The 25,549-nt window shown below is 39.1% G+C and overlaps 1 protein-coding gene and 1 non-coding gene across 2 annotated transcripts in view; both read right to left on the reverse strand.

Moving 5' to 3' along the window:
* Positions 1-25,549, reverse strand: part of CNGB1 (cyclic nucleotide gated channel subunit beta 1) — a 106,332-nt gene that overhangs the window by 59,598 nt on the left and 21,185 nt on the right. Inside the window, exons 15-19 of the mRNA XM_074211170.1 lie at positions 19,827-19,965; positions 17,249-17,344; positions 14,706-14,741; positions 7,740-7,827; positions 5,717-5,744 (exon numbers count right to left, since the gene is read on the reverse strand). Coding sequence (XP_074067271.1) covers positions 5,717-5,744; positions 7,740-7,827; positions 14,706-14,741; positions 17,249-17,344; positions 19,827-19,965 — 387 coding nt within the window. The remainder of the gene's footprint in view (positions 1-5,716; positions 5,745-7,739; positions 7,828-14,705; positions 14,742-17,248; positions 17,345-19,826; positions 19,966-25,549) is intronic.
* Positions 7,939-8,045, reverse strand: LOC141510427 (U6 spliceosomal RNA). Its single transcript, XR_012474916.1, has one exon. It is a non-coding gene; the product is annotated as a U6 spliceosomal RNA (small nuclear RNA).

The following is a 25,549-nucleotide window of genomic DNA, read 5'->3' on the forward strand; positions in this document are numbered from 1 at the left end:
ATACCTACAATTATTACTATTATTTTTTTATTTTAATTTTTTCCTCTCCCCTTTACTTTTTTCACCCAAGCAAGTCTATCTATATTCATGGGGGAGGAGGGGTATTTTGTTTACTTGTAAACAAGAATATTTTATTAATGTAAAAAAAACATTTGTATAAAATGAGAATAAAAAAATAAATTTATACTTAAAAAAAAGAAAAAAGGAAATAAAAAAAAGAATCTTCCAGCTGAAAGGAAATCTTCTCTATGGAACTGAGAGAGGAAGAAGAAGGAAAATTCAAAAGGCAGATCCATAGAAAAGCCTGAACTGTATTTCCCCTGTGAAAATCACATTTTCAGAGGAAATGTTATTCTGCTGCTGCTCAGACAGGCTACACAAAAATAAAGACATTGTTTTCTTTTACCTGGAAAGGAAAGATTTCCACCATTGACATCATCTCTCACTATTTCTTCCTTTACTCTAGTCTCTGATGAATTAGGGGTCCTTCTCCACTCCAAGGCCAACTTCTCTACAGGCCCCCTTGATCCCCTCTCCTGAGTTTTCTAGCTGATTGACCCCACTAAGACTCCCTCTCACTCTTTAACCTTAAATAGCTCCCTATCTTCTTGTTCCTTTCCTGTTGCCCTCAAAGCCAAAACTTAAGAGGACAGTTAACTTTGACCCTAAAAAAAACTCAATAAATTCTACCATACCTACCATTTATATGTATCCCCTCCTTATTGGTCAAACTCCTTGAGAAAGTCACCTAACCTGAATAATTCAATTTTCTCTCCTCTTACTCCTTTTAAACCTTCTACAATCTGACTTATTTCATCATGCAATTGAAACTGCATTTTCTGAAGTTACCACTGATCCTTTCCAAATTGTCAAATTCAATGAACTTTTTTCAGTCCTCATGCTTCTCAACCTCTCTGTAGCATTTGACACCCTTGGCTTTCTCTGCATTTTCTTTTTTTTCTCAAGGCAATGGGGTTAAGTGGCTTGCCCACAGCCACACAGCTAGGTAATTATTAAGTGTCTGAGGTCAGATTTGAACCCAGGTACTCCTGAATCCAAGGCCGGTGCTCTATTCACTCTGCCACCTAGCCACCCCTTTTCTCTGCATTTTCATGATTCTCTTCTCCCTTGTTTCTCCTCTCTTTTGACTGATCCTTCTCAGTATCCTTTTCCTGTTACACTAAATTGTGTTTATCTAAAATCTGTCCTGAACCTTTTTCCTCTTCTATTTACACCTTTTCATTTGACTGTCTCATTATTTCCCTTGGTTTTCATCATCATCCATATACAGATTGTTTATATATATGTTTATATTTGTACAGTTAGATATATATATATAGAGAGAGAGAGAGAGAGAGCTAGAGATAGAGATGATAGAGCTAGAGCTAGAGATAGATATGATATATAGATATAGATATAGATATAGATATAGATATAGATATAGATATAGATATAGATATAGATATAGATATAGATATAGATATAGATATATGGATTGGATAGATAAAATATCCAACTCTATTTTCTCAAGTTCCAGACCCACACCACTGATTACATATTGAACATTTCAATTTGGATGTCCCATAGCATCTCAAATTGAACATGTCCAATAAAGAATTCATCATATTTCCCCCCAAACTAACCTTCTTCTAAATTGCCCTAGTTTTGTAGCACCATCTTTCCAATCACCTAGATTTGAAACACCAGTATCATCCTCTATTCCAATCAGCTGTCAAATATTATTGTTTCTCTGCAACATATAACCTGTCTCTCCATTTACACAATCACTGCCCTAAATTCAGCCCTAGATAATTGCAATAGCCTCCTGTAAGGTCTTCTTTCATTAAGTATCTTCCTACTCCAGTTCTCCAGCCAGTCATCAAAGTGCTTTTCCAAAAAAGAACAGATCTGACTGTACCACCTCTCCACTCAGCAAATTTCAGTGACTTCCTATTCCCTCAAAGATCAAATATGATGTTCACCTACTTGATATTCAAAGCTCTTCCTATCTCTCCAATTTACTTATCTTATTCCCCTTGATATGACCTACAGTATGTTTTGCTTGCTGTTGACTCTCCCTTTTCCATCTCTAGAACTTTTCCCTGACTCTCTTACATGTCTAGAAGGCTCCATCTCCCCACGTCTACCTGATTTCCATCAGACTTCTGTTCCACCTTTTATAAGAGATCTTGCTCAGTGTCCTTAACCTCTATAGTGTCTGCTTTGTATGTGTCTTGTCTATTCTTTTCTATGAATATATTGTCTTGCCTATTAGTAATGTAAGCTTCCTGAAGGTGGAGAACGTTAAACATTTGTCTTTATATCCCCAGTACTTGACATAGAGCAAAACTGCTCATTTTGATTGCTTAATAAATGCCTTTGATTGACTAATTGATTGATTAGTATCACCATAATATTTTGAGGGCAAAAGCAGAGGCCTAGTTGAATGGTCCCTGGTATAGAAGGCTATTTAATGGATAAAATAACTATCTCTATGCTGATGATTCTCAAATCTGTCTTGCTCCAATCTCTCTGGTAATCTCCAATCTTGCATTTGCTTTTGGGCATCTCAAACTGCAAATCCATCAGATGTCATAAACTCAACATATCCAAAACAGAACTAATTATCTTTCCCCCTAAACCCTCCCTCGTAGCTTCCCTCTTACTGTAGAGGGCAGCACAATCTTCCCAGATCCTCAGACTCACAACCCATGACTCATCCTCAACTCCACACTATGTCTCAATCCGCCATATTCAAATTGTTGCCAAGGTCTGCCAATTCACCTTTGCAGCATTTCTTGAATATGTTCCCCTTTTCTCTTCTGACACTGACTCCACTCTGGGGCAGACCGTCATCACCCTACATCTGTACCATTGAAATAACCTGAGGGTGAATCTCCTGCCTCAATTCTCTACCTCTTAGAATTCATACTCCATTTAGTCACTAAAGTGATTTTTCCAAAATGTAGGTTCAACCATGTTACATACCCCCATCCAGTAAATTCCAGTGACTTCCTATCACCTCCCAAGAACAAATATAAAATTTTCTATTTGGCATTCAAAGCCCTTCATAAACTAACCCTCTTCTACCTTTTTACCCTTCTTTACATTTTACTTCCCAAAACATTCTCTTCAATCTGGAGATCTGGGTCTCTTGGCTCGTCTAACAAGACCCTCCATCTTTCTGCTCTGGACAATTTCTCTGGTCATTCTCCATGTTTGCAATGCTCTTCCTCTTCTGCTTTACTTTCTGGCTTCCCTGACTTCCTTCAAGTCTCAAATAAACTCTCACCTTCTATAGGAAGTTTTTCCCAACTCCTATTAATACTAGTGTCTTCTCTCTGTTATTTATTTCCTATTTATCTTCCATATAGCTTACTTGTATATATTTGTTTGCTTTTATATCGCCCTTAGATTGTAAACTCCTTAAGGACAGGGACTGCCTTTTACCTCTTTTTGGATCACCAGCCCTTAAGACTGTGTCTGGCACATAGTATTCACTTAATAAATTTTTATTAATTATTTGGGTGGAGTTAATTCCTACCAAATCTCCCCCTCTAATTCATCCTACAATTTGCTGCCAGACCAATTTTTCTAGAATACCACTTGGACCATGTCACTCCCCTTGCTCAGAAATTTCCATTAGCTTTCCAATGACTATAGAATTCAAGTCATACTAAATGGCTTTCCCATTTGGAAAGAACAGTGGATTTGGGACCAACAGACCCAGAGGTTCAAATCTTGCTTCTTTTCTTCACCAAGTATATGACTCTGGGCAAATTATTCCCTCAGTCTGAGTCTTAGTTTCCTCCTCTGTCAAATGAGTCAATTGAACTGGAGAATCTGAAAGGTCTAGTTCAAATTCCTGTGATGCTAACTTAGAATCTTTTAGGCTTAATTCAAATGTTCTCCTCAAAACCTTCCCCAATAGTTGTGGGTTTTTAGAGCTCTCTCTTCCTCAATTTATCTGATTTTGTAAATGTCATATCACTATCTTCACTTCTTGTAGAGTGGGTGTTTCTTTGGGGGAGGAACCATCTTCATAACATCATAGGATTTACAACTGGGAGGAGATCCCTTATTACGAAGCTCAGGAAACTAAGGCTTAAGAGAGGTTCCTGGCTCAAATTTCCAAAGATTATAAGCATTGGTGACAGGATCTGCATCCAAGACTTCTGCCTTGTCTTTTTTCCCCCCTTGGTCTCCCTATGCATAATATGCAATTTTGATGGAATTGTGATTTCACTGATCTAAGTCCTCTGTCCAATGGTACAGAACCCTACCTTTCTGGGGAAATGAAGCCTTGCTCATGGTAGATGTTTCATAAAAGTTTGAACTGACTTGAACTTTACAACTTTATCCATCACTATCTCACTGTCCAAATTTGCCATTTACATAACATGGAAGATGCTTCAATTAAATCAGTTTTGTTGTTCTTTAGTTATTTTAAAGACATGTCCAACTCTTTATGACCCATTTGGGGTTTTTTTTGGAAGAAATTCTTGAATGGTTTGCCACTTCCTTCTCCAGCTCATTTTAATTTACCTAAGGAAACTGAAGCAAATAGGGTTGAGTGACTTGCTCAGGGTCACCCAGTTAGTTAGTGCCTGAAGCTGAATTTGAACTCAGGAAGATAAATATCCCTGACTCCACATCTGGCATTCTATTCAATGAGCTATCTAGCTGTCCCTGAGCAAGACACAGAAGGCTACATTTTCTTGAACTAGAAAATTATAGGATTGGAATAGTTAATCCTTTGGGGTCCCTTGCAGATCTAAATCCAAGACCCTATGTTCTTGTGACCCTTTTTTATAGAGTAGAAAATGTTCCTCAAATACAAGGTAGAATTTTGAACTTCCCATCAAAGAAATAATCAAGATTCTTCAAGGATTGTTTCAATACTATGCTAACAGGCGAACTTTTGTAACTGGGACAGAATTCTTGGGCTGTAGCTATTCAATAGGAATTAGGACCTCTAGCCCTAAGGAAAATAACCTAAAATTAAACATGGAGTTTGTTCTGTTTCTCTCATATTAGTTCTAGTTCCAATTTTCATCTAATATTCATTGCATTATATCCAGTTCCTCCCTGCGTGGCCCACCATTTAAGCAGCCCAATGGAGTAAAGGTCCCCCATCTAGAGAGGAGAGTTGGAAAGGAACGTGATGAACATGGAAAATCCACACATTGTGGAACTTTCCATTGGCCAAATCTCTCAATATCTAACATTTAAGGAGCTATTTTTTTCCTCCTTGATACCTGCCACTAAAAGAAAGCATCCTCACCACCCTACCCCCCTGCCCAGGATACCCTGACCAGAGTTGTAAGGTCATTCCAAAGAGGAGAGTTTCTGGACTAGAACAGAGTCTGGAGTCATAGGAGACCTAGGTTTGAATTTTGCCTCAGTTTCTTCATCTGTAAAATGAAGTAGTTTGTTAATATCATCTACTCCATTTTCATCTTGTAGATGAGGAAATTAAGACTGGAGTAGTTAAGGGACATGTCCATAGTCGAATCTGTAGCAAGCAGGTCCTCTGAGGCCAAATCCAGGGCACTTTCCATTGTACCACACTGCTTTAAGAGGGACACTAAAATCTTCCTCTTTTAACCAGAGTTTAGGATCTCTCTAGGAAAACGGGAGGATACAGGCTCATGGGAAAAATCTTCACTGGGCCTCCTGAGTTTAGGAGAACATCATTTAGGACAATGACCCTTACCTCCAGTGCCAGCCACCTCGACTTCTTCCTGTGGTGCCATTAATAAAACCAAAAGAAATAGATATTAGGACAGGGATTCTTAACTTTTGTTCTGTCCAAGACCCCTTGGGCCATCCAGTGACTCATGGACCCCTTTTCAGAATCATGATTTCAAATATATAAAATAAAAAACATAGGATTACAAAAGAAACCTATTATATAAAAACATACCTATCTAAATTATGTGTGTATATATATATATATATATATATACATATATATATATATATATTCATAGATTTCAGGTAAAGAACTCCTACAATAGAGAAATAACTTTTCCTGAAGAAACCCAATAGGAGATATGAATTAGAGTGGATTCACATGCAGAGTTCATGGAATAAGATTTCAGAAAGCTATCTTTACTCTGAAAATTATAAAAATATTAGTTATTTTCATACTAAGTGATGCTTTTAGGCATTCAAAACTCAGCCAAGCATAGCTTTGAAAGACTGCAGCCAGGCTAAAGAATAGGGTAGTGGAAGAAAACTTGGACCAAGCAACAGCTGATCTAGGGTCCTGTTCTCCTTCTGCTACCAATTTATTATGTAACCTTGGTCATGGTCCTCTTGGGGGATCTATTTTCCCATCTGTAAAATGAGATGGTTATACTAAATCAGAGGTGTCAAACTCTTGGACCTCAAGACATATGAGACCCATAATAATCCCTAGTGCCCCACTGCAGATTAAAATGTAAATTGGGAAATATTTAACAAAATAAATGAAAATACAATAAACTATGGGTTTTGCATTTTAAAACCAAATCAATATGTAGCCCCCAGGGATCCTCCTGAATGGTTCTTTGGCCCTCATTTCTATTTGAGTTTGACTTCACTATCCTAAATTAATGTCCTTCCAGTGCTAACATTTTATGAGTCAAAGATTCTAAATAAGGAACCATCCCCAGTTAATGGTCTTCATGTGCTTCATTCTCTGCACAGGTAGAGTGAGTCAGCAATTTTTAAAAATGTGATCACTTATTTTCATCATCTTGTCCCATTAGAATTCTGAACTTACATTCATCAAATTCTCAAAATGGATTCCATTTGGAATCCCAGTGAGATGGTCCTAGGAAGTCCTATGTAACCAGAGAGGCCTATGGGTCCTTTTCCTCTCTTTTTTTTTTAGGTTTTTTGCAAGGCAAATGGGGTTAAGTGGCTTGCCCAAGGCCACACAAGTAGGTAATTATTAAGTGTCTGAGACCAGATTTGAACCCAGGTACTCCTGACTCCAGGGCCGGTGCTCTATCCACTGTGCCACCTAGCCACCCCCTTACGGGTCCTTTTCTGAAGGTGGTTATAACATTGGTGTCAGAAACCAGCATCCCATGTATGGAAGGTGTAAGGAGGGTGCAAAATATTCCATCATGGCTATAGGGGCCTTGATCTGGCCTCCAGTCAAGGCAATTCTGCCTGATCAAGGTTTTGTCTAAACTCTTCAGGACTTGATCTCTGTCAACTCCTATGCAAAACTGATTCTCAGATATTTAATAAATGCTAATTGGGGGCAGCTAGGTGGTGCAGTGGATAGAGCACCGGCCCTGGAGTCAGGTGGATCTGAGTTCAAATCTGGCCTCAGACACTTATAATTATCTAGCTGTGTGACCTTGGGCAAGTCACTTAACCCCATTGCCTTACCCCCCCAAAAATTAATAAATGCTAATAGTAATGTAAACTTACAAGGAACTTTACAAGGGATAGGCAGTCCAATTTTTATTGGCCCCATATTCTAGATAAGGATACAGAAACTCAAAATGAGATCCTAATGATGGCTCAGTAGGAAAGCATGGTTTTCTCTAGCAATGAGTAGTTGTTGAATACTCTAAAAGGCCTGGACATAGTTGGCCAAGCCATCCCAGGATTCTGTTTCTTAGGCTAAGTTTATTTCTCTTAAGGCAACTCTGATCATAAAAAAAAAAAATAAAATTGGTGGAAGCTCTTTGGCATCAAAGGCCCAACCATGGGGGCCTGCTCCTCTAGTCCAATACCTGTAGGGAAGACTCCTGGGTCTCGATCCCTCCTACTCCACTCCAGTTGGAACCAACGACATCCACCAGACAGCTATCCAACAGAACACTGTGGAAACCCCAAGAAGAAAGCAGAAGAGGGAAAATGTGTTGATTAAATATTTGAAAGGACTACAGCATTCAATGTAATAATCAATTCAATTCCATTCATATTTTTTTTTTAAATATGGAACGCTTCGCGAATTTGCGTGTCATCCTTGAGCAGGGGCCATGCTAATTTTCTCTGCATCGTTCCACTTTTAGTATATGTGCTGCCGAAGCCAGTACTCCATTCACATTTTAAAAAATGCTTCACAATGTTTAAGGAAAGCCAAAGGCCGTGACCTTGAAGATAATTATCAGTCACCAATCATTATTACAGGCAGCTATGTGGCACAGATGATTGAACACCCGGCTTGGAATCAGAAGGACTCCTCTGGGAGTTCAAATAAAGTGGGATCAGGAAGTCCCACTTACTAGCTGTGGGACCTTGGGAAAATCACTGAGCCCTATTTGCCTGAAGGAGAAAATAGCAAACCACTGTAGTATCTCTGCAAAGAGATGTGACCCAAAGAATTGGATCTTTTAAAGACAAATGGAACAACTATGCCTACCCACAGAGAGCTTATATTCCGTCAGGGATGTATCACAAACAACCAGAATGCTACTAACTCTTGTATAGAAGGGAATGTTGCTTCTGGAAGAGAATCCTGTGCCCATGGTGGTTGGAAGGCCAACTCAGCATGAACCTGAGTCCTATTTCTGACGCCAATGATCCAGGAGATCATGGGTCAACCACATGTTTTATGACTATAAATTACAGACCAGTTGCCATTCTGTGTTGGTGGAGGACATATCCTATATGCTATCTGAAAAGCACAGAGTGTACTTTTCTTTGTTAACTCTTCAAGGTTTGCAAAGCACTTTTTAATTACTATTTAATGTTTTCCAATTATATACAATAATAGATTTTTTGTAAGTTTTTTTGGTAAGGTTTGGAATTTAACAATTTTCCCCACCCCCTTCCCTCCACCTATCCCCAGACAGAAGGCAGTCTGATAATCTTTACATTGTTTCCATGCTATACATTGATCGAAATTGAATGTGTTGAGAAAGCAATCATCACCTTGAGGAGAAAATAAAACATTAGAGATAGCAAAATTATGTAGTGCATAAGACACTTTTAAAAAAATTGAAGGTAATAGATTTTGGTCTTTGTTTAAACTCCACAATTCTTTCTCTAGATACAGATGGTATTCTCTGTCGCAGGTACTCTGAAATTGTGCCTGATTGTTGCACTAATGGAACGAGCAAGTCCATCAAGGTTGATCATCACCCCCATGTTGCTGTTAGGGTGTACAATGTTCTTCTGGTTCTGTTCATCTTGCTCAACATCAGTTCATGCAAGTCTTTCCAGACTTCCCTGAATTCCCATCCCTCCTGGTTTCTAATAGAACGATAGTGTTCCATAACATACATATACCACAGGTTGCTAAGCCATTCCTCAATTAAGGGGCATTCACTTAAATTTCAATTCTTTGCCACCACAAACAGGGCTGCTATAAATATTTTTGTACAAGTGATGTTTTTACCCTTCGTAATCTCTTCAGGGTATAGACCCAGTAGTGATATTGCTGGATCAAAGGGTATGTACATTTTTGTTGCCCTTTGGACATAATTCCAAATTGGCTCCAGAAAGTTCGGATGAGTTCACACTTCCAACAACGTATTAGTGTCCCAGATTTCCCACATCCCTACCAACATTGATCATTGTCCTTTTTGGTCATATTGACGAATCTGATAGGAGTGAGGTGGTACCTAGAGATGCTTTAATTTTCATTTCTCTGATCAGTAATGATTTAGAGCAATTTTTCACATAACTATAGATAGCTTTGATTTCCTCATCTGTATTGCCTTTGCATATCCTTAGACCATTTGTCAGTTGGGGAATGGCTTGTTTTTTGATAATTTGACTCATCTCTCTCTATATATATTTTAGAAATGAGTCTTTTTCAGGAATACTAGTTGTAAAAATTGTTTCCCAATTTACTACATTTCATCTTGCTTACAGTGGTTTTATTTGTGCAAAAGTTTTTTAATTTAATGTAATCAAAATTATCTAATTTGTTTTTAATGGTGTTCTCCATCTATTCCTTGATTGTAAACTACTTCCCTTTCCATAGATCTGACAGGTAAACTCTTCCTTGATCTCCTAGTTTGCTTATAATATTGTTTTTATGTCTAAATCCTGAATCCATTTTTATCTTATCTTGGTATAGGGTGTGAGATATTGGTCTAATCCAAGATTCTGACATACTAACTTCCAATTTTCCCAACAGTTTTTATTGAACAGAGAGTTCTTGTCCCAGAAGCTGAACTCTTTGGATTTATCAAACAGCAGATTACTGTAATCATTTCCTGCTATTTTACCTAGTCTATTCCACTGACCCACCACTCTGTTTCTTAGTCAGTACCAGATAGGTTTGACAACTAATGCTTTATAATATAATTTTAGATCTGACAAGGCTAAGCCACCTTCTTTTTCACTTTTTTTCATTAAATCCCTGGATATTTTTGACTTTGTGTTTCTCATATGTATTTAGTTACAATTTTTTCTAGCTCATTAATGTAATTTTTTGGAATTTTGATTTGTAGGACACTAAATAAGTAGTTTAATTTAGATAGAATTGTCATTTTTATTATATTAGCTCGGCCTATCCATGAGCAGTTGACGTTTGCCCAGTTATTTAAGTCTGATTTTATTTGTGTGAAAAGTGTTTTATAGTTGTTTTCATAGAGCTTCTGAGTCTGCCTTGGCAGGTAGAGTCCCAAGTATTTTCTAAAGTTATTTTTTTTTAGATTTTTCAAGGCAATGGGGTTAAGTGGCTTGCCCAAGGCCACACGGCTAGGTAATTATTAAGTGTCTGAGGTCGGATTTGAACCCAGGTACTCCTGACTCCAAGGCCAGTGCTCTATTCACTGTGCCACCTAGCTGCCCCCTAAAGTTACTTTCAGTGGAATTTCTTTTTCTAGCTCTTGCTGCTCCATCTTGCTGGTAATATATAGAAATGTTGAGGATTTATATGGGTTTGTTTTATATCCTGCGACTTTACTAAAATTGCTAATTGTTTCTAGTAGTTTTTAGATGATTTTGGGGGATTCTCTAGATATACCATCATGTCATCTGCAAAGAGTGAGAGTTTGTCTCTTCCTTCCCTAGTCTAATTCCTTCAATTTCTTTTTCTTCTCTTATGCTGAAGCTAACTTTTCTAATACAATATTGAATAGCAGTGGTGATAACCTGATTCACCCCTGATCTCAGTGGGGATGCCTCTAGCTTATCCCCATTTTATATAATGCTTGTTGATGGTTTCAGATAGATACTGCTTATCATACTAAGGAACAATCTATTTATTCTTACACAGACTGTACTTTTAAGTGTTATTTGCATTATTCATATTTTCTTGATCCCTTTCTTAAGTTGAGAAATCAACAAAATAATAAATCAAGGCTTGCTGATTTCTGAGATATCTTTTAATGATCCCATATTGAAAATTTGACAGTCAGTTCTCTCTGAAAGTTGGCTCCAATGGACTCTTGCCTATAATTCATTTTTCTCCTTTGGTTACCTAAGGTTTTCCAGAAATAAGATTGCATCTTAAATAATCTAGATCAATGGTGCCAAACATGCATCCTGCAATACAACTGAATGCAGTCTTATCCACTTTAAAATATAATTGAGAAATACTAAACAAAAATAAAAATACAGTAAAATGTGGAGAATGCTAAAATGATGGTTTTCTAAGTAAATTGAAGCCTCCAGGAATCCTTATACACAGCTTAGTCCCCCCACCCTCCTGTTTCTATTTGGGTTTGACATCAGTAATCTAAATAATTCTTTAAATGGCTCAAACAGTGGATACAGCCTCAGTTAAGGAAAGCAAAGTCCATTTTATTACAGCCCCTATGAAAACCTCTATATCAGTATCCCAATTCTTGGTTGAGTGGTACCTTTTTAAAGAAGTAACATACCACCTAGTACAGATTAACACTGGCATATATATCTATGTCTATACAATCTAAATAGCTTAGGCTAAGCAATTTAATAGACCAAGAGAAGAATTGTCTTCACCCACAATGATATGGTCAAATATATATTTCATGATGGAGAAGACTTGCCAGGCATTAGACTTGGAACTTGGAAGATTTGGATTCAAATGTCCCCTTAGATTCTACCTAACTGTGTGACCTTGGGCTAGTCATCAATCCTCTAAGCTCCCATTTCATCATGTATAAAATGGAGATGCTAGTGATGGCATTACCTACTGCAGATTTATAAGGAGTTCCATGGATGGATTTTTTAAAATGCTATACAAATGTGAATTACTATTATTTCATGTTTTTATTTCTGATAAAAAATTTTTAAATAAATCTCAACTCACAGCATTAATTTCTTGGGTAACCTCAAAGAGCAGTTCCCAATTTTTTTTGTCTCAAGACTTCTTTTTAATACCATTCAAAATTATTTGAAGATTCCCCATTGGGGATGGATTTGATAATGTGGCTTATATGCATTGATATTTATCATATTAAATGTTTGTCTTAATATTATTATGAAAATATTATGATGACAGGTCATCAGACCACTAGCTTCAGTTTCCACATACATCAAATTTTATATATACATGTATGTGTGTGCATATATATATATATATATACATATAGTTTGAAAGTTTGCAAAACACTTTATATATGCTTTTTCACTTATCATAACTCTTTTAATACACTGAAGATATCAGATCTGATGTCTTACTTTCCTCTTCTTCCTATTAACTCAACAGAGGTTGGAAGATTCAAATGGGATAATATCTCATAAAGCATTTTGGAAACTTCAAAGCATAATGGGAATGTAACTTTTTGTTGTTTTGAGAAAATTATTTGAAAAGCTCAGTGTCATAAAAACATAATCATTGTTATGAATAGTCTTCTTACCCTTCCATGTAAACATAATCATCAGCATCCTATGCCATAGGAGGCTGAAATAGTACTAATGATTCTGAAATCATCAGTCTATGTTTATATTCTCTCCTGGAGTTTCATAAGCCCATGGTCCATGAAGGTGAGAAAAGTCCCAGGTCCCAGAGCACTTCCAAGCTGGGCAAGCTCTCCAAGTCGGATGTCACCCATACCTTTCTAACTCTAACAGAAGGCCCTGGAAGGAACAAACCACAACCACCTACAAAGGTTTCAGAGAGGTAGGCCCAACAACTGCTCCGGTTAAAGCTGGATACTAAAGGGGGAGGGGGAGACCCAGGATGAAAAGAATTCACCTACTTGCATGAAGTGACATTTGTTGATAACGAAACACATGCTCCCGGGCTTCACTTGGACTCCGTAACATTCATGGCAAGCTTGAGTATGGCTCATATAAACATATAATTTCAAAAGGCCCCGAGTCTGCCTTAAGCCTGAAACTGCCTGCTCGGGATCGGCCCTGGGTTGGGAGTCTATGGATTAGCCGAGAATCCTGTCTGCTTCTAAGCAGATGGAGCTGATGTTCCGGGAGCCTCTGTAGAAACTCCCACAGGGAGGGCAGGGTAGGGACCAAAAGGTTGCAGTTGCTAGGAAGAGCCTCCCTGTTGCTGGGAAGGAGACCCTGTCGCTAGGAGACATCTGGCCAGTTACCAGGGCTCTCACGTCAGCACTAAGCCCTTGAACAAACTGAGCCTGTCAAAAGCATCCTTCCTTGGTCAGGGAACTCTGCCTCTCTGCCTCTCTCTCTCTGTCTGTCTCTCTGTCTCTGTCTCTCTCTGTCTCTGTCTCTCTCTCTCTCTCTCTCTCTCTCTCTCTCTCACTCTCTCTCTCCCTGGCTCTCTCTCTCTCTGTCTGTGTGTGTGTCTCTATATATCTCTGTCTCTGTCTCTGTCTCTGTCTCTGTCTTGTCTCTGTCTCTCTCTGTCTCTGTCTCTCTGTCTCTCTCTGAGTCTCTCTCCCATTCTTTCTCTCTTCTCTCTTTCTCACTTTCTTTCTTCTCCTCTCCCTCCCTCCTTCTCCTCTCTTCCTCTCTTTTTCTCTCCCTTCTCTCCTTTCTCCCTTTTTCTCTCTTCTATCCCTCTATCCTCCTCCTCCTCTCTCCCTCTTTCTTTTCTTTCTATCATTTCTCTGTCTCCCTTTTTCTCTCTTCCCCTCTCCCTCCCCTCCAACTCTCTCTCTCTCTCTCTCTCTCTCTCTCTCTCTCTCTCTCTCTCTCTCTCTCTCTCTCTCTCCCTACTTAACTTTCTGTCTCTTTGTCTCTGCTTTTCTATCTTTCTGTGTCTGTTTCATCTCTGCCTCAAAGTTTCTTTTGGTTTCTGTCTCTATGTGTCTGTGTCTCTCCCTCCTTTATTCACTCTCTCTTTGTGCCTTTCTCTACTTGTACTTCTGACTCTGAATTTTTATCTTTCCATCTCTGTGTTTCCATCTCAGGCTCTGGGTTTCTATTTTTTTGTTTCTCTCTTTTTCTCGTTCTCTGTTTCTGTTTCCTTCATTTACTCTCTCTTTGTGTCTTTCTCCATTTACGTCTCTGTCTTTGGATTTTTATCCTTCTCTCTGTTTCTCTCTTTTTTTCTCTATCTCTGTCTCTTTCATCTATCAATCAAAAAAATTAAAAATACCTACTATGTGCCAGTCACTGTATTAACTACTGGGGAGATAAAAAGGGGCAAAAGACAGTCCCTGCCCTTAAGGAGTTTTCGATCTAAAAGGAAACGCAATAGGAAAACAAATACAAACAAAACAAACTAGATAGATGATAGATAGATAGATAGATAGAGAGAGAGAGAGAGAGAGAGAGAGAGAGAGAGAGATAATAGATAAATAGATATATAGATAGATGATAGATAGATAGATAGATAGATAGATAGATAGATAGATAGATAGAATCTCAAGTCATGTCTCAGAGGCACTTACCCAGGAGCCATATCTGTGCCACAAAGGGCCTGAAATCTGTAAAAGAGAAAAGTTCTTGGGTTACAAGTCAATGGAGGCACAGGTACAGGGAACAGGACTGACTGGCCTGATAGTTGATTTAACCTATGGGCAGAATAAAAGTTGTAATACTCCCTCACCCCAGAACTACCTCCTCCACCTAGTCATGGTCTCTTGTGCTAGAAGCATTTGTCTCTTCCATTAAAATGTAAACTCCTTATTGGTAGAGTTTGTTTTTTGTCTTTTTTTTTTGGTATCCCCCAGCACTTAACATAGTGCCTTAATAAATGTTTGTGGACTAACTCAGAAGTCATCTAGTCCTCTTACAGATGTGGAAACTGAGGCCAAGGAACATAAGTAACAAAAGTGAATGGTCCCAGGTCACTCCCTCTCTCACATTTACTCTTCCTTCAGTTATAATCATGTTTAACATATCAGATTACTCACTGTCATGGGAAAGGGGAGAGAAGGAAGGGAGGTAGAAAAATGTGGAACTTAGAAGCTTATCAAAAGATAAATGTTAAAAACTATCTTTTCACATGATTGGAAAGATTATAGATTTCCATTCACATTGGGAAGAGGAGAGGTGGATGGCAAGAGAATCTAAAAGATTCTCTAGGTCAGAGATCCTCTTCCTAGGCTCCATAGACCCTTGGTCCTTGGACAAATTTCAATGAGTTGGTGCACTTGAATGGAAAAAATATGTACCTTTATTTCAATATAATTGGTTTCCTTTGTACTTACATGTATCTTATTTTATGCATTTAAAAACAGGGATCCCTAGACTTCATTAAACTAACCAAGGACTATAGGCTGCAGAAAAGATGAAGAAGCCACAGTGTAGAATCCATTTTATAGATGAGGAAACTGAGTCCCTGAAATGTGAAGGCATTTGCCCAAGATCATTCTGGAGTGTGATTCCCAAATCCTCTGATCCCAAACCCAATGTTCTTTCCACTACTTTAATAGGACTAGAACTTCCCCTGACCTAAATCTGAAACCTTAGTCCCCAAATCAAGAATAATTGAACAGATATTTTGAGGACTTCCCCCCCCCCTACTTCTAACACTGTTACATTACTGAATCATTGATCCGGTGCAAGCCAACATCCCCCTCCAAGAGTGGAGATCTCCCAGGATTCATTCAAAAATCACATTCTTTCTGATCTACCTCTCCAGATTCCTAGGGTGTGTTGTACATGGGGAAACTGAGGGACACACTGATTATTTCAGAATCCCTAAAACAGTCTCTGGGCTTCTAGGACCAAGCTCCCACCCATTCCTGCCCCCTTTGTTCTAAGGGAATGATTTCATAATTAAATGGTCACTAGATGAATCAATCAATTTGAGTATTCCATCCATCCATGAAGGTCACAACCTACCAAAATGATTTACCTAAAGTTCAAATCTGACCTTGCCATTCTCTTATTTAATAAAATTCATTGATTCCCTATTACCTCTTGGATCAATATATAATCCCATATTTGGCTTTTAAAACCTTTCACCTCCTCACCCCAAACCTCTTTGTCTAATTTCATTATACATTCCTCCATTCACCACATTCTATAATCTAACCAAACTCTGTCTGTCTGTCTGTCTGTCTGTCTGTATCTATCTATCTATCTATCTATCTATCTATCTATCTATCTATCTATCTATCTCTCTCTCTTAGTCTCTCTCTCTCCCTCCCTCCCTTTCTATCTCTATCCCTCCCACTCTGTCTGTGTGTGTCTCTCTCTGTCTCTGTGTATCTCTTTTAAACATACACACACACACACACATACACACACACACACACACACACACACACACACACACACACACACATACACCCCTCAACTTCCAGAGTCTCTTAAGATCCAACTCAAGTACTATCTTTCGGCATGAAACCAAGTCAGTAGCTTGTCTATACAGAGTTGTTTACATGTTGCCTCCCCATTAGATTATAAACTTATTGAGAACAGGGATCCTTGGCCTTGTTTTTTTAGGACCAATACTTTGCCTGACACATATCAGACAATATTTATTTGACTGATTGACTAAATATCTTGTTTTTTTTTAAATCTATTTATTCTGTGAATACTTATGTATATAATTTCCTCCCACTAGATTATAGCTCCCTGAGGGTAACTGAGACTGTTTCATTCTTTGTATTTGAATCTTCAGCTCCTAGCACAGTACCCAGTTTAGAGTCAATAGTCAATAACCATTTGCTATTTGATTAGTTGTTTGACTGACCCCTTGATGCCTTTATTGGTAGATCTAACCTGATGGGGTCAAAAATACTGTCTCTCAAGAATTAAATCAATCTACTAGGGGTGATTTTTGGGGTGACTTGAACTAGGGTAGTTCTCCGCTGATGGACACCTGGTCTGAGCCACAATGGAAGCCTTTCTAACTCACTGAGTTTTCCAGGAGACAGGGTCATCTCATGCTACCATGAGACTCTGGAACTGTCTCCTCTACCCCAAGACAAAATCTTTCTTGAAGAAAGATGCATTAGTTCCCTCATTCTGCCAGATTTACTCTAGCTCATCCTCTTCCTCCTCCTCTTCCTCCTCTTCTCCATTTCCTTCCTCCAGCATCTCTTCCAGCTTCTCCTCTTGAATCCTGGGCAACTCTCTGAAAGGAGAGAGATGATGAAAATGAACATTTGGGTAATACTTTCAGACTCTAACATCTTAAAGGCCTGTGTTTTATTCATACATGGACACTTTTAAGACTATTGATATATGTTCACATATTTTTTCCAAATGAGTCTTAACATGGACCTCACTTGTCCTGACTTATACATTGTTGCTACGCTGTTCAATTGATAGAGGTGGTGTGGTACAGTGCATTTAGAGTCTGGCTCCGAGTAAGAAGACCTGGGTTCCAGGCTTCTCTGACGTTTTTAGCTGTGTGACTAACTTCTACAACTCCTTTCCCAAATGGTCATTGGAAAGAAGGCTTAAGTCAGAGGATCTCCATTTGAATGTTGATTCTTTGACCTGTGTGGGAACCAGGGAAAATCTCTTAGCTCTCTGGTCTTCTAATTCTTCATTGATAAAAGGAGGGGATTTCACAAAATGATTTCTTAGGCTCCTCCCTCAGTTCTACAGTTATGATTCTGTGAGCCTTGTACAAGGTAATTCAGTATAATAGTAAGGGTGGTTATTGTCTCCAGAAGGCATTTGATCTACTGTTTACCACATAGTTTAGGGTCTGAAGAGAGCCTCCATGGTGGTCTTTTTGCTCCTACAATCTTCTCCAATTACCCCAAGAGCATAATGAATTTATCAAATTAATTAACTGTTATCTTGGAACACAGGGAGAACCTGTCCCTGAAGGAATGAAGGATGGCATGGGGTGGGGGGAGGTGAAGAACCATGGTAACAGCAAATCCTTGGAGCAACGTGGGGAGAAATAGAAAGTAACTAAGAAGGAGAATATGGAGGGACTCTGAGTTTGGGAAATGGGAGTGAAAACATAAGAGCTCTACTCTAAAACTATACTTTCCTCCAAGAGCAGTGATTCATTGTCTTTATTAAATAATCCAGCCAAGCCTTAATGGGATGAATCAACACATGAATAGAAAAAGCTCATTCATGTTTGTCAACTAAATGATTCCCAGGTATACACTTGGGGACCATAGATTGGGGGCTACAAGGGACCTCAGATGTCATTGTTCACCAGTCTGTTTACTCTAAAACTCTAAGTTGGGATGGAATATGAGTAGGGATGGGATCCAGCTGCAGAATAAGACATGCATTTTTCAGATAATGTGGGAATTTGTTTTGCTTAACTATGTATGTATGTTATCCAGGCTGTGGGTGTTTTTGTGGTCTTTCCTCCCCCACTTCATGGTAGAGAGAGGAATATGATTAAGGGAGAAACCAAGAAAGGAAGGAAGGATAGAAGGAAGAAATAAACAAAGAAACAGAAAGAAACAAAGAAAGAAAGAAAGAGGGGCGGCTAGGTGGCACAGTGAATAAAGCACCAGCCCTGGAGTCAGGAGTACCTGGGTTCAAATCTGGTCTCAAACACTTAATAATCACCTAGCTGTGTGGCCTTGGGCAAGCCACTTAACTCCATTTGCCTTGCAAAAAAAAAAAAACCTAAAAGAAAGAAAGAAAGAAAGAAAGAAAGAAAGAAAGAAAGAAAGAAAGAAAAAGAGAAGGAAGGGAGGGAGGAAGGGAGGGAGGGAGGGAAGGAGGGAGGGACAGAGGGAGGGAGGGAAAGTCATTTAGATTTCCTTCTTAAAAATGTAGAAAACAGAAAAGAAGGTCAGGAAGAACAATAACCAAGCAGGGTAGCTTTGAAAGCTACAAGTTAAATTTATATACTTAAAAAGAAAAGGCAGTTGTACACAAGTGGGAGAACTGCTCTTTCATGAATAATTTTCTCATTCTGCTTTATTGTATACTTCATGGAAGGTCTCATTTTTCTGGTAGTTGTAAGTTCAAATTAAAAATTATAGAACGATTTAAAGAAATAAAATGGTCCCAGAGAGGTTAAGTCAATTGCCCAAGGTCACCCAGGTAATATAGAGCAGCTCCAAGATTCAAACCCAGGTCCTCCGACTCCAGCCAGACATGATGCTTATTCCTACCAATAAGACGTGGCAGAATATAATCGTAGGCAGCACTTATAGAGAGCTTTCAAGTCTGCAAAGCGCTTTACAAGTATTATCTCATTTGATTTCCATGGGAGGGAGAGGCTATGATGATCAGATGGATTTTTTTACAAGTGGAAAAACAAGTACAGAGGCATTAAGTGACTTGCCCAGGGCCACACAGTTAATAAGCACCCGAGATAAAATTTGAACCCAGGTCTTCCTGTCTACACTTCCTCGACCAGAGTGTTAGAGTTGGACTCATAAAAATCTGACCCATGCGAGTTACTTCACCTCTCTTGGCCTTAAGGTATTACTCTGGAAAATGAGGGGACTTGGCTTGATGAGCTCATCAGTCCCTACCAATTTTCTGTTGAGGCCACCACCAGTCACCTTCCCTGGAACTAAGACTCCTTTCAGTTCTGGTATCTCTAGAGCTGATGAGTCTATGAGAATCCTTGGGGTTCCTACCTAAGCATCTCCCCTCCAGTTTCCTCTCTAAATCCATACCTCAAGGGAGCTTCCTCACCAACTTGGTCTTCCCATCTAGTGGGCAAGCCTTCTTGCTTTGCCTCTTCCTGTTCCCAGTCAGGATCTATGTCTTCTACAATGAGATCTGACTCCATCTGTGCCCTGGGAATGATGCTGACTGAAATGGGAAAGAGGAGGGGGTGAGAGGGGAAGGGAAAAGAGGAGGGAAAGTCGGGGGAGAATGGGAAAATGTTTATACATCTGTGGAGTAGCACATGTCTATCTTGGAACAGGTCAGAATTTAAGATCTGAATGCCTAAATATACCTACCTTAATTCTTACTACCAAGACCCCCCAACTAATTACAACTTTCTTATTTTTAAGTGAATATCTTGTTCATTTCTTTTTGCCTTTTTTCATTCTTGTTTTCACTTCTAAGCAGACTTGAGGAAAGATCACCATTGAACAGCACAACTTTGGTGATACAGAGGGGAAAGCCATGACCTTGGAGTCAAATCCAAAGGTCTGGATTCAAATCCTGAATCTGATGCTTAGTATCTCTATGACCTTGAGAAAATCACTCATCCCTTCCATAGGAGGAAGAGACAAGATGGCTTCTGAGATTCCTTCCAACTCTGCAACTATGAATTTTGGTGCTTGTTTCTTATTGAGTAAGGGATGAAGACAAAGAGGAAGAGGAGGAGGAAAAAGGCAGAGAATTTGGAACTGAAAATAAAACTGAATTTTTTTAATATGAATCACACTCCCCCCCCCTTGTTTTCTCTCAAACCCAAGCAAAGTCTCCTGTACTGAGTAAGATTTCAATAAACATTTGTGGATGGGTATAACATTTAATAAATTGAGAGTTTAGTAAGCAGTTATTCATTTTTTCCCTTTTCAAGCATTTTCCATGTGTTTTAGGGTAGGTTGGGTTTATAGTGAATCCTACTCATTGCTATTCTCAGTGAGTACCTTCCATGTAGACTTCTCTAGAGGCAAAAATCAATGCCACAAGAAATGAACTTTGATTTTTTTCTGCCAACTCTTGAATAAGTAAGAATTCATTTGGGATACAACTTCAGAACACAGAGATGATTAGAACAGAGAATGATGACACCAAAATTGATTTAAGCTTTTATCTTACAGGAGCCTGCAAGGCAAAAATACCATGAATCTCCCCCCCCCACACCAGGTGAGGCTTAAGTGACACACAGCTAGTAAGAGTCCAGTGCCTGAGATTGGTTTTGAACTCGGGTCCTCTTGACTCTAGGCTCAGGGCTCTATGTACTTGCAGAGTCAAAACAAGTCTAGGGGAGCTAGAGATTTGCACCAGGGCACCCACAGTTGTAAGTTTCCTCCCCCATGACAGAGTGCCCCCCCATCCCATTCACCCTGCTGTCTTGCCTAGCCCTAAACAGTCTGCCCCCAGAGTGTGATGACTAAGACAGACCATCCCATCATGCTGCCTCTTCTGGAAAAATGCAGGATGCACTCTTCTCCATTAGTGGGGAGGCTATGAATGATGGCACTGCTGCCCCCCCACTCCCCTCCATATTGTAAATGCTTATGGATAATTCTTTTGTGCGGTCATACATATTTTAAAGGGTTGTGTTTTTCTTGCTTTCTTATTGAGTAGGGGATGAAGAGGAAGAGGAAGAGAAGGAGGAGGAGAAAGGCGGAGAATTTGGAACTGAAAATAAAATAAAACTGAATGTTTTTAATATGAATCACACTCCCCCCTTGTTTTCTCCAACACCTTCAAACCCAAAGTCTCCTGTACTGAGTAAGATTTCAATAACCTTTTGTGGATGAGAATAACCATTGATATTTAATATCAATGGAGTAATCAATAAGTATTTATTAAGGATATATTATATGATGGACACTATGTTTAGGTGTGGAGGTAAGCACAAAGAATGAAAAATCCTAATTTGAAAGGACTCTGTCAAATAACTCTCACATTCTGTGTGTGTGTGTGTGTGTGTGTTCTTGTAACTTTCTCTCTGTGTCTCTCTCTCATTCTGTCTTCTTTTATTCTCTCATTCTGTCTCTCTGATTCTTATTCTGTCTCATTCTCTGTGTGTGTCTCTGTCTCTGACTTTCTGTATCTCTCTCCACTACAACACACACACACATACACACACTACTTAATCCCTGATACTTCCCTGCCCCCCCCCACACACACACATGCACTCCATGGCTGGCAAATCTCTCCTTCTTTCCTGGTCCTTGAATTCCTCCCATTCCTCCTTCCCCTATTGCCTCTCTCCATTCTCTTCATCTTATCCAGCTCAGCCTTAACCTTCCAAGTCCCTGTTCTCTGCCCTCCCTTTTCACAAGACCCCTCGGGAACTCTCTTCTATAGAGAACAAGCTCCCATCATTCTAGCTTTCTTATTTTCACATATTCCACCCATCATCAGGTGTTTGCTACTTTTCTCCTTAAGAAGCCACTTCTCTTAGCCCTCTTTCTGAAAGTGGTTGCTCTTTTCACAAACCCCTTCACAAAAAAAATCAACATACCAATTAAAAATAATAACATTTACTTTAAGCTTTATAAATATATACATGCATATATATGTAAATATATTTTTCACTTATCTTCATAACCCTATGAAATTGGTACTCTTATTTTTAAACATGAAGAAACTGAGGCTGACAGAAATTTAAGTAATTATCCAGGGGCACATAACCAGTAAGAATCAAATTCAATTCATATTTTTTCAAGCCCAGCATTCTACCTATCCACTTTTACTCCCTACTGTTTTTACTTAATAACCCCCTCTCCTCTTTTAAAGTTTGCTTGGTCCTGGGCAGATTCTTGTTTCTGTCATCTGTGGACATCCATTTTCCCTCTCCCATCCAGAGTTCTCACAACTTCTGTCTCCAGTCTACCTTAGGGGCACACACAGAAGTCCTCAGACACCCCCCCACACACACACACCCTCCTCTTAAATTTGAAGGAATTCATCATTCTAGCTCTGAACCAGTTCTCCTGATTTCAAGCCCAGAATTCTTTCTTTTAGCCATAATACTAAGCGAACGTGAGTTAGTCAGAGAGGAGACTGGACAGACCTTCCCCAGGGAGCCAGTCCTTTGTGCTTAACACACCAAACAAAGGGGCTTCCCCTGGCCGGGTGGAACATCCCAGCCAAAGATGCAAATGAGCTCTGTAGGGCTGGTCCCAGGGGAAATGCTTTCTCTTGGGAAGCATCAATGTTATTCACAGTGTGGCAGGATTCCTGGTTATTTGCTGTTACTTTGTTATTGCACATTATCATTAATGTGCAGAAGAGCAGAAGCAAAATCATTGCTATAATAGCAATAGAACATGTCATTATGAGGGTACTTTCTTCCAAAGTAGTAAACAAGCCCTATTAGCTCATCATTAACAATAACCAGCATATAATGCTATGGAACACCAGTGGAGCACTTTAAATTCACCAGGCATTTAAGCCTTCACATGATCCACTTTTCTTTTCTTTATTATCAATCAATTCACTCCAACAAACTGGGGGACAGAGCTGGAAGGAGGAGAGATTTCTTGCAAAGGCAGTGGATTAACTCTCTGGAGTCTCAGTCATTCAGAGAGCAGTTAGTACTACCTAAGCCTTTCCAGAGATGTTTGCTGGTAACGCCTCATAATCCCTTGCAAGGCAGTATGGTACACTTCTCCTCGTTTCATAGATGGGGCTATCCAGGCACCAAGAAGGAAGAAGGTTTGCTCAAGGGTCATGTTCGGAGATCTGACCTCTGATCTGGAAATTATCCAAATGACTCATGGAAAGTCTGAGCTGGCAAGCCTTTCGACATCAGAATCAAGAGCTCAGTCGTTTCTCCAAGTGAGACTTGAGAAGAATCCCAGTCCCTAGTCAAGGAGCCCTGGTCACAATCAACTTTCCTTAGACATTTTGGGTGTTTTGATTTTCAAATCCAAAGAGAACTTGAAGTCACTTCTGTTTTCACCACCTCCCCATGATCATGCCTCAGTGCATATTTTTCTCCAGACTCGGGTTTATTCCTTCAGTCCAGAAACAGTTCTACCAGGCTCCCCTTCTCTGTTTGTTTCAGAGACTTCCAAGTTACTCCACCCCTGAAACAAAAGGAGAAGATGGCATGAATCAGCAGAGGTGTTGGTTGACTTGGAAGAGCGAATCTTCCTCCTCCCTAATTCACCCCGAGCTACTTGCTTCCTTCAAATATGACCCCCATCGTAGTAGTTTCCTTCAAATATCACCAGCACTCAAATATCCAGCACCCTAGTCCAGACCCTCTCTTTTGGATCCTGAATAGTCCTCTTACTTCAACTTTCTCCCTGACTTAATCTCCAAACAATTCCCAAAATGCGGGTTCAACGGGGTTAATGTTATTCTCCTACTCAACAAACTCCTGTGGCTCCCTATTACCCAGAGGATCAAATCAAACTCGCACTTTGATATTTAAAGTTCTTCACTTCATGAACCCAACCTATCTTTCTACTCTTATTACACATTGCCCTTCACACACCAAATGGTCTAAGAAACTGATCTTCCTGCTGTTTTTCACACACAATCTTATTTCTCATGTTTTTGCCCAGGCTATCCCCACTATGTGCATGGATGGGACAATGTGATCCTGGTTATGAGTGAACTGTTTTGATTATTCTTGATTTTTCCTTCTTGTTTATTAATTTTTTCCATAATTAAGAATTACTGAAGAGTAGCTAGGTGGCACAGCGAATAGAGTACCAGCCCTGGAGTTAGGAGAACCTGAGTTCAAAACCTCAGACACTTGATGCTTATTAGTTATGCGATCTTGGGCAAGTCACTGAACTCCATTGCCTTACCAACAGTGTTATCTTGGTTGAGTTTTTCAAATGGGAAACACACCAGTGGGTACCCAGGAGCTATAATTTTTATATTACACATGCTATTTCTCAAATTCAGAATATTCAAAACAGAGTCCCTCTTCTTTCTCCCTAAACAACTCCCCCCTATTTCTGTCGAAGTTATCCTTCTCTTTCCATCTATCTAGAATCCTAATTTCAATTATCCTTCACTCTGCCTTCCACAGTATCTCACCGATTGTATCTATATTTCATTAGTTGTAAAGTTTTGTAAATTCTATCCTTATATCACATCAAAGGGGAGTCTCTTCTCTAAGTCACCATATCAATTCCAGATCATCTTTAAACCATTGTAATAGCTTTATAATTTATTTCCCTGTTTCTAGTCTGTCCCCTCTTCAACTCATTCTCCACATATCTACCCAAATAATTTTCCTAAGGTAAAAATCTGATATATCCCTTCAAAAGTTTTCATATTTTTGAATTGGCTATTGGTTAACAAACAGAATCTTTAGCCTATCATTTAAAATTCTTCACAATTTGGTTTCCACTAAGCTTTCTAGTGATATTTTATTTCATTATTTCACTTTATAAAAAATATCCCAACCAAGTCAAACTACTGTCCCTCCAATCTGAGACTCCATTGCATCTTTGTGCATTCATACATGTCTTCCTTATTTCTGAAACTTTCAAGGCTCAACTCAAATCCCTGTGAGAAACATATAATCTCCCAGTTTAGTGTCATTTCTACTCTCAATTTTCCTTTTACTATCTTAAATTTTTCTAAGCCCTTCAGGAAACTTCCTTAGTTTATCTCCAAAGTTAAAGAGAAAGTGCTATCTGTGTTAGTGGAGGATCTCAGGTCACTGAAGTTACAGGAAGAATGGAAAGAAAGGTTTAAGAAGTTAAGAGAGCATAAATCACAATCCCAGAGTACG

Source organism: Macrotis lagotis, chromosome 1 (assembly GCF_037893015.1).
Source record: "Macrotis lagotis isolate mMagLag1 chromosome 1, bilby.v1.9.chrom.fasta, whole genome shotgun sequence".
Classification (NCBI taxonomy): domain Eukaryota; kingdom Metazoa; phylum Chordata; class Mammalia; order Peramelemorphia; family Peramelidae; genus Macrotis; species Macrotis lagotis.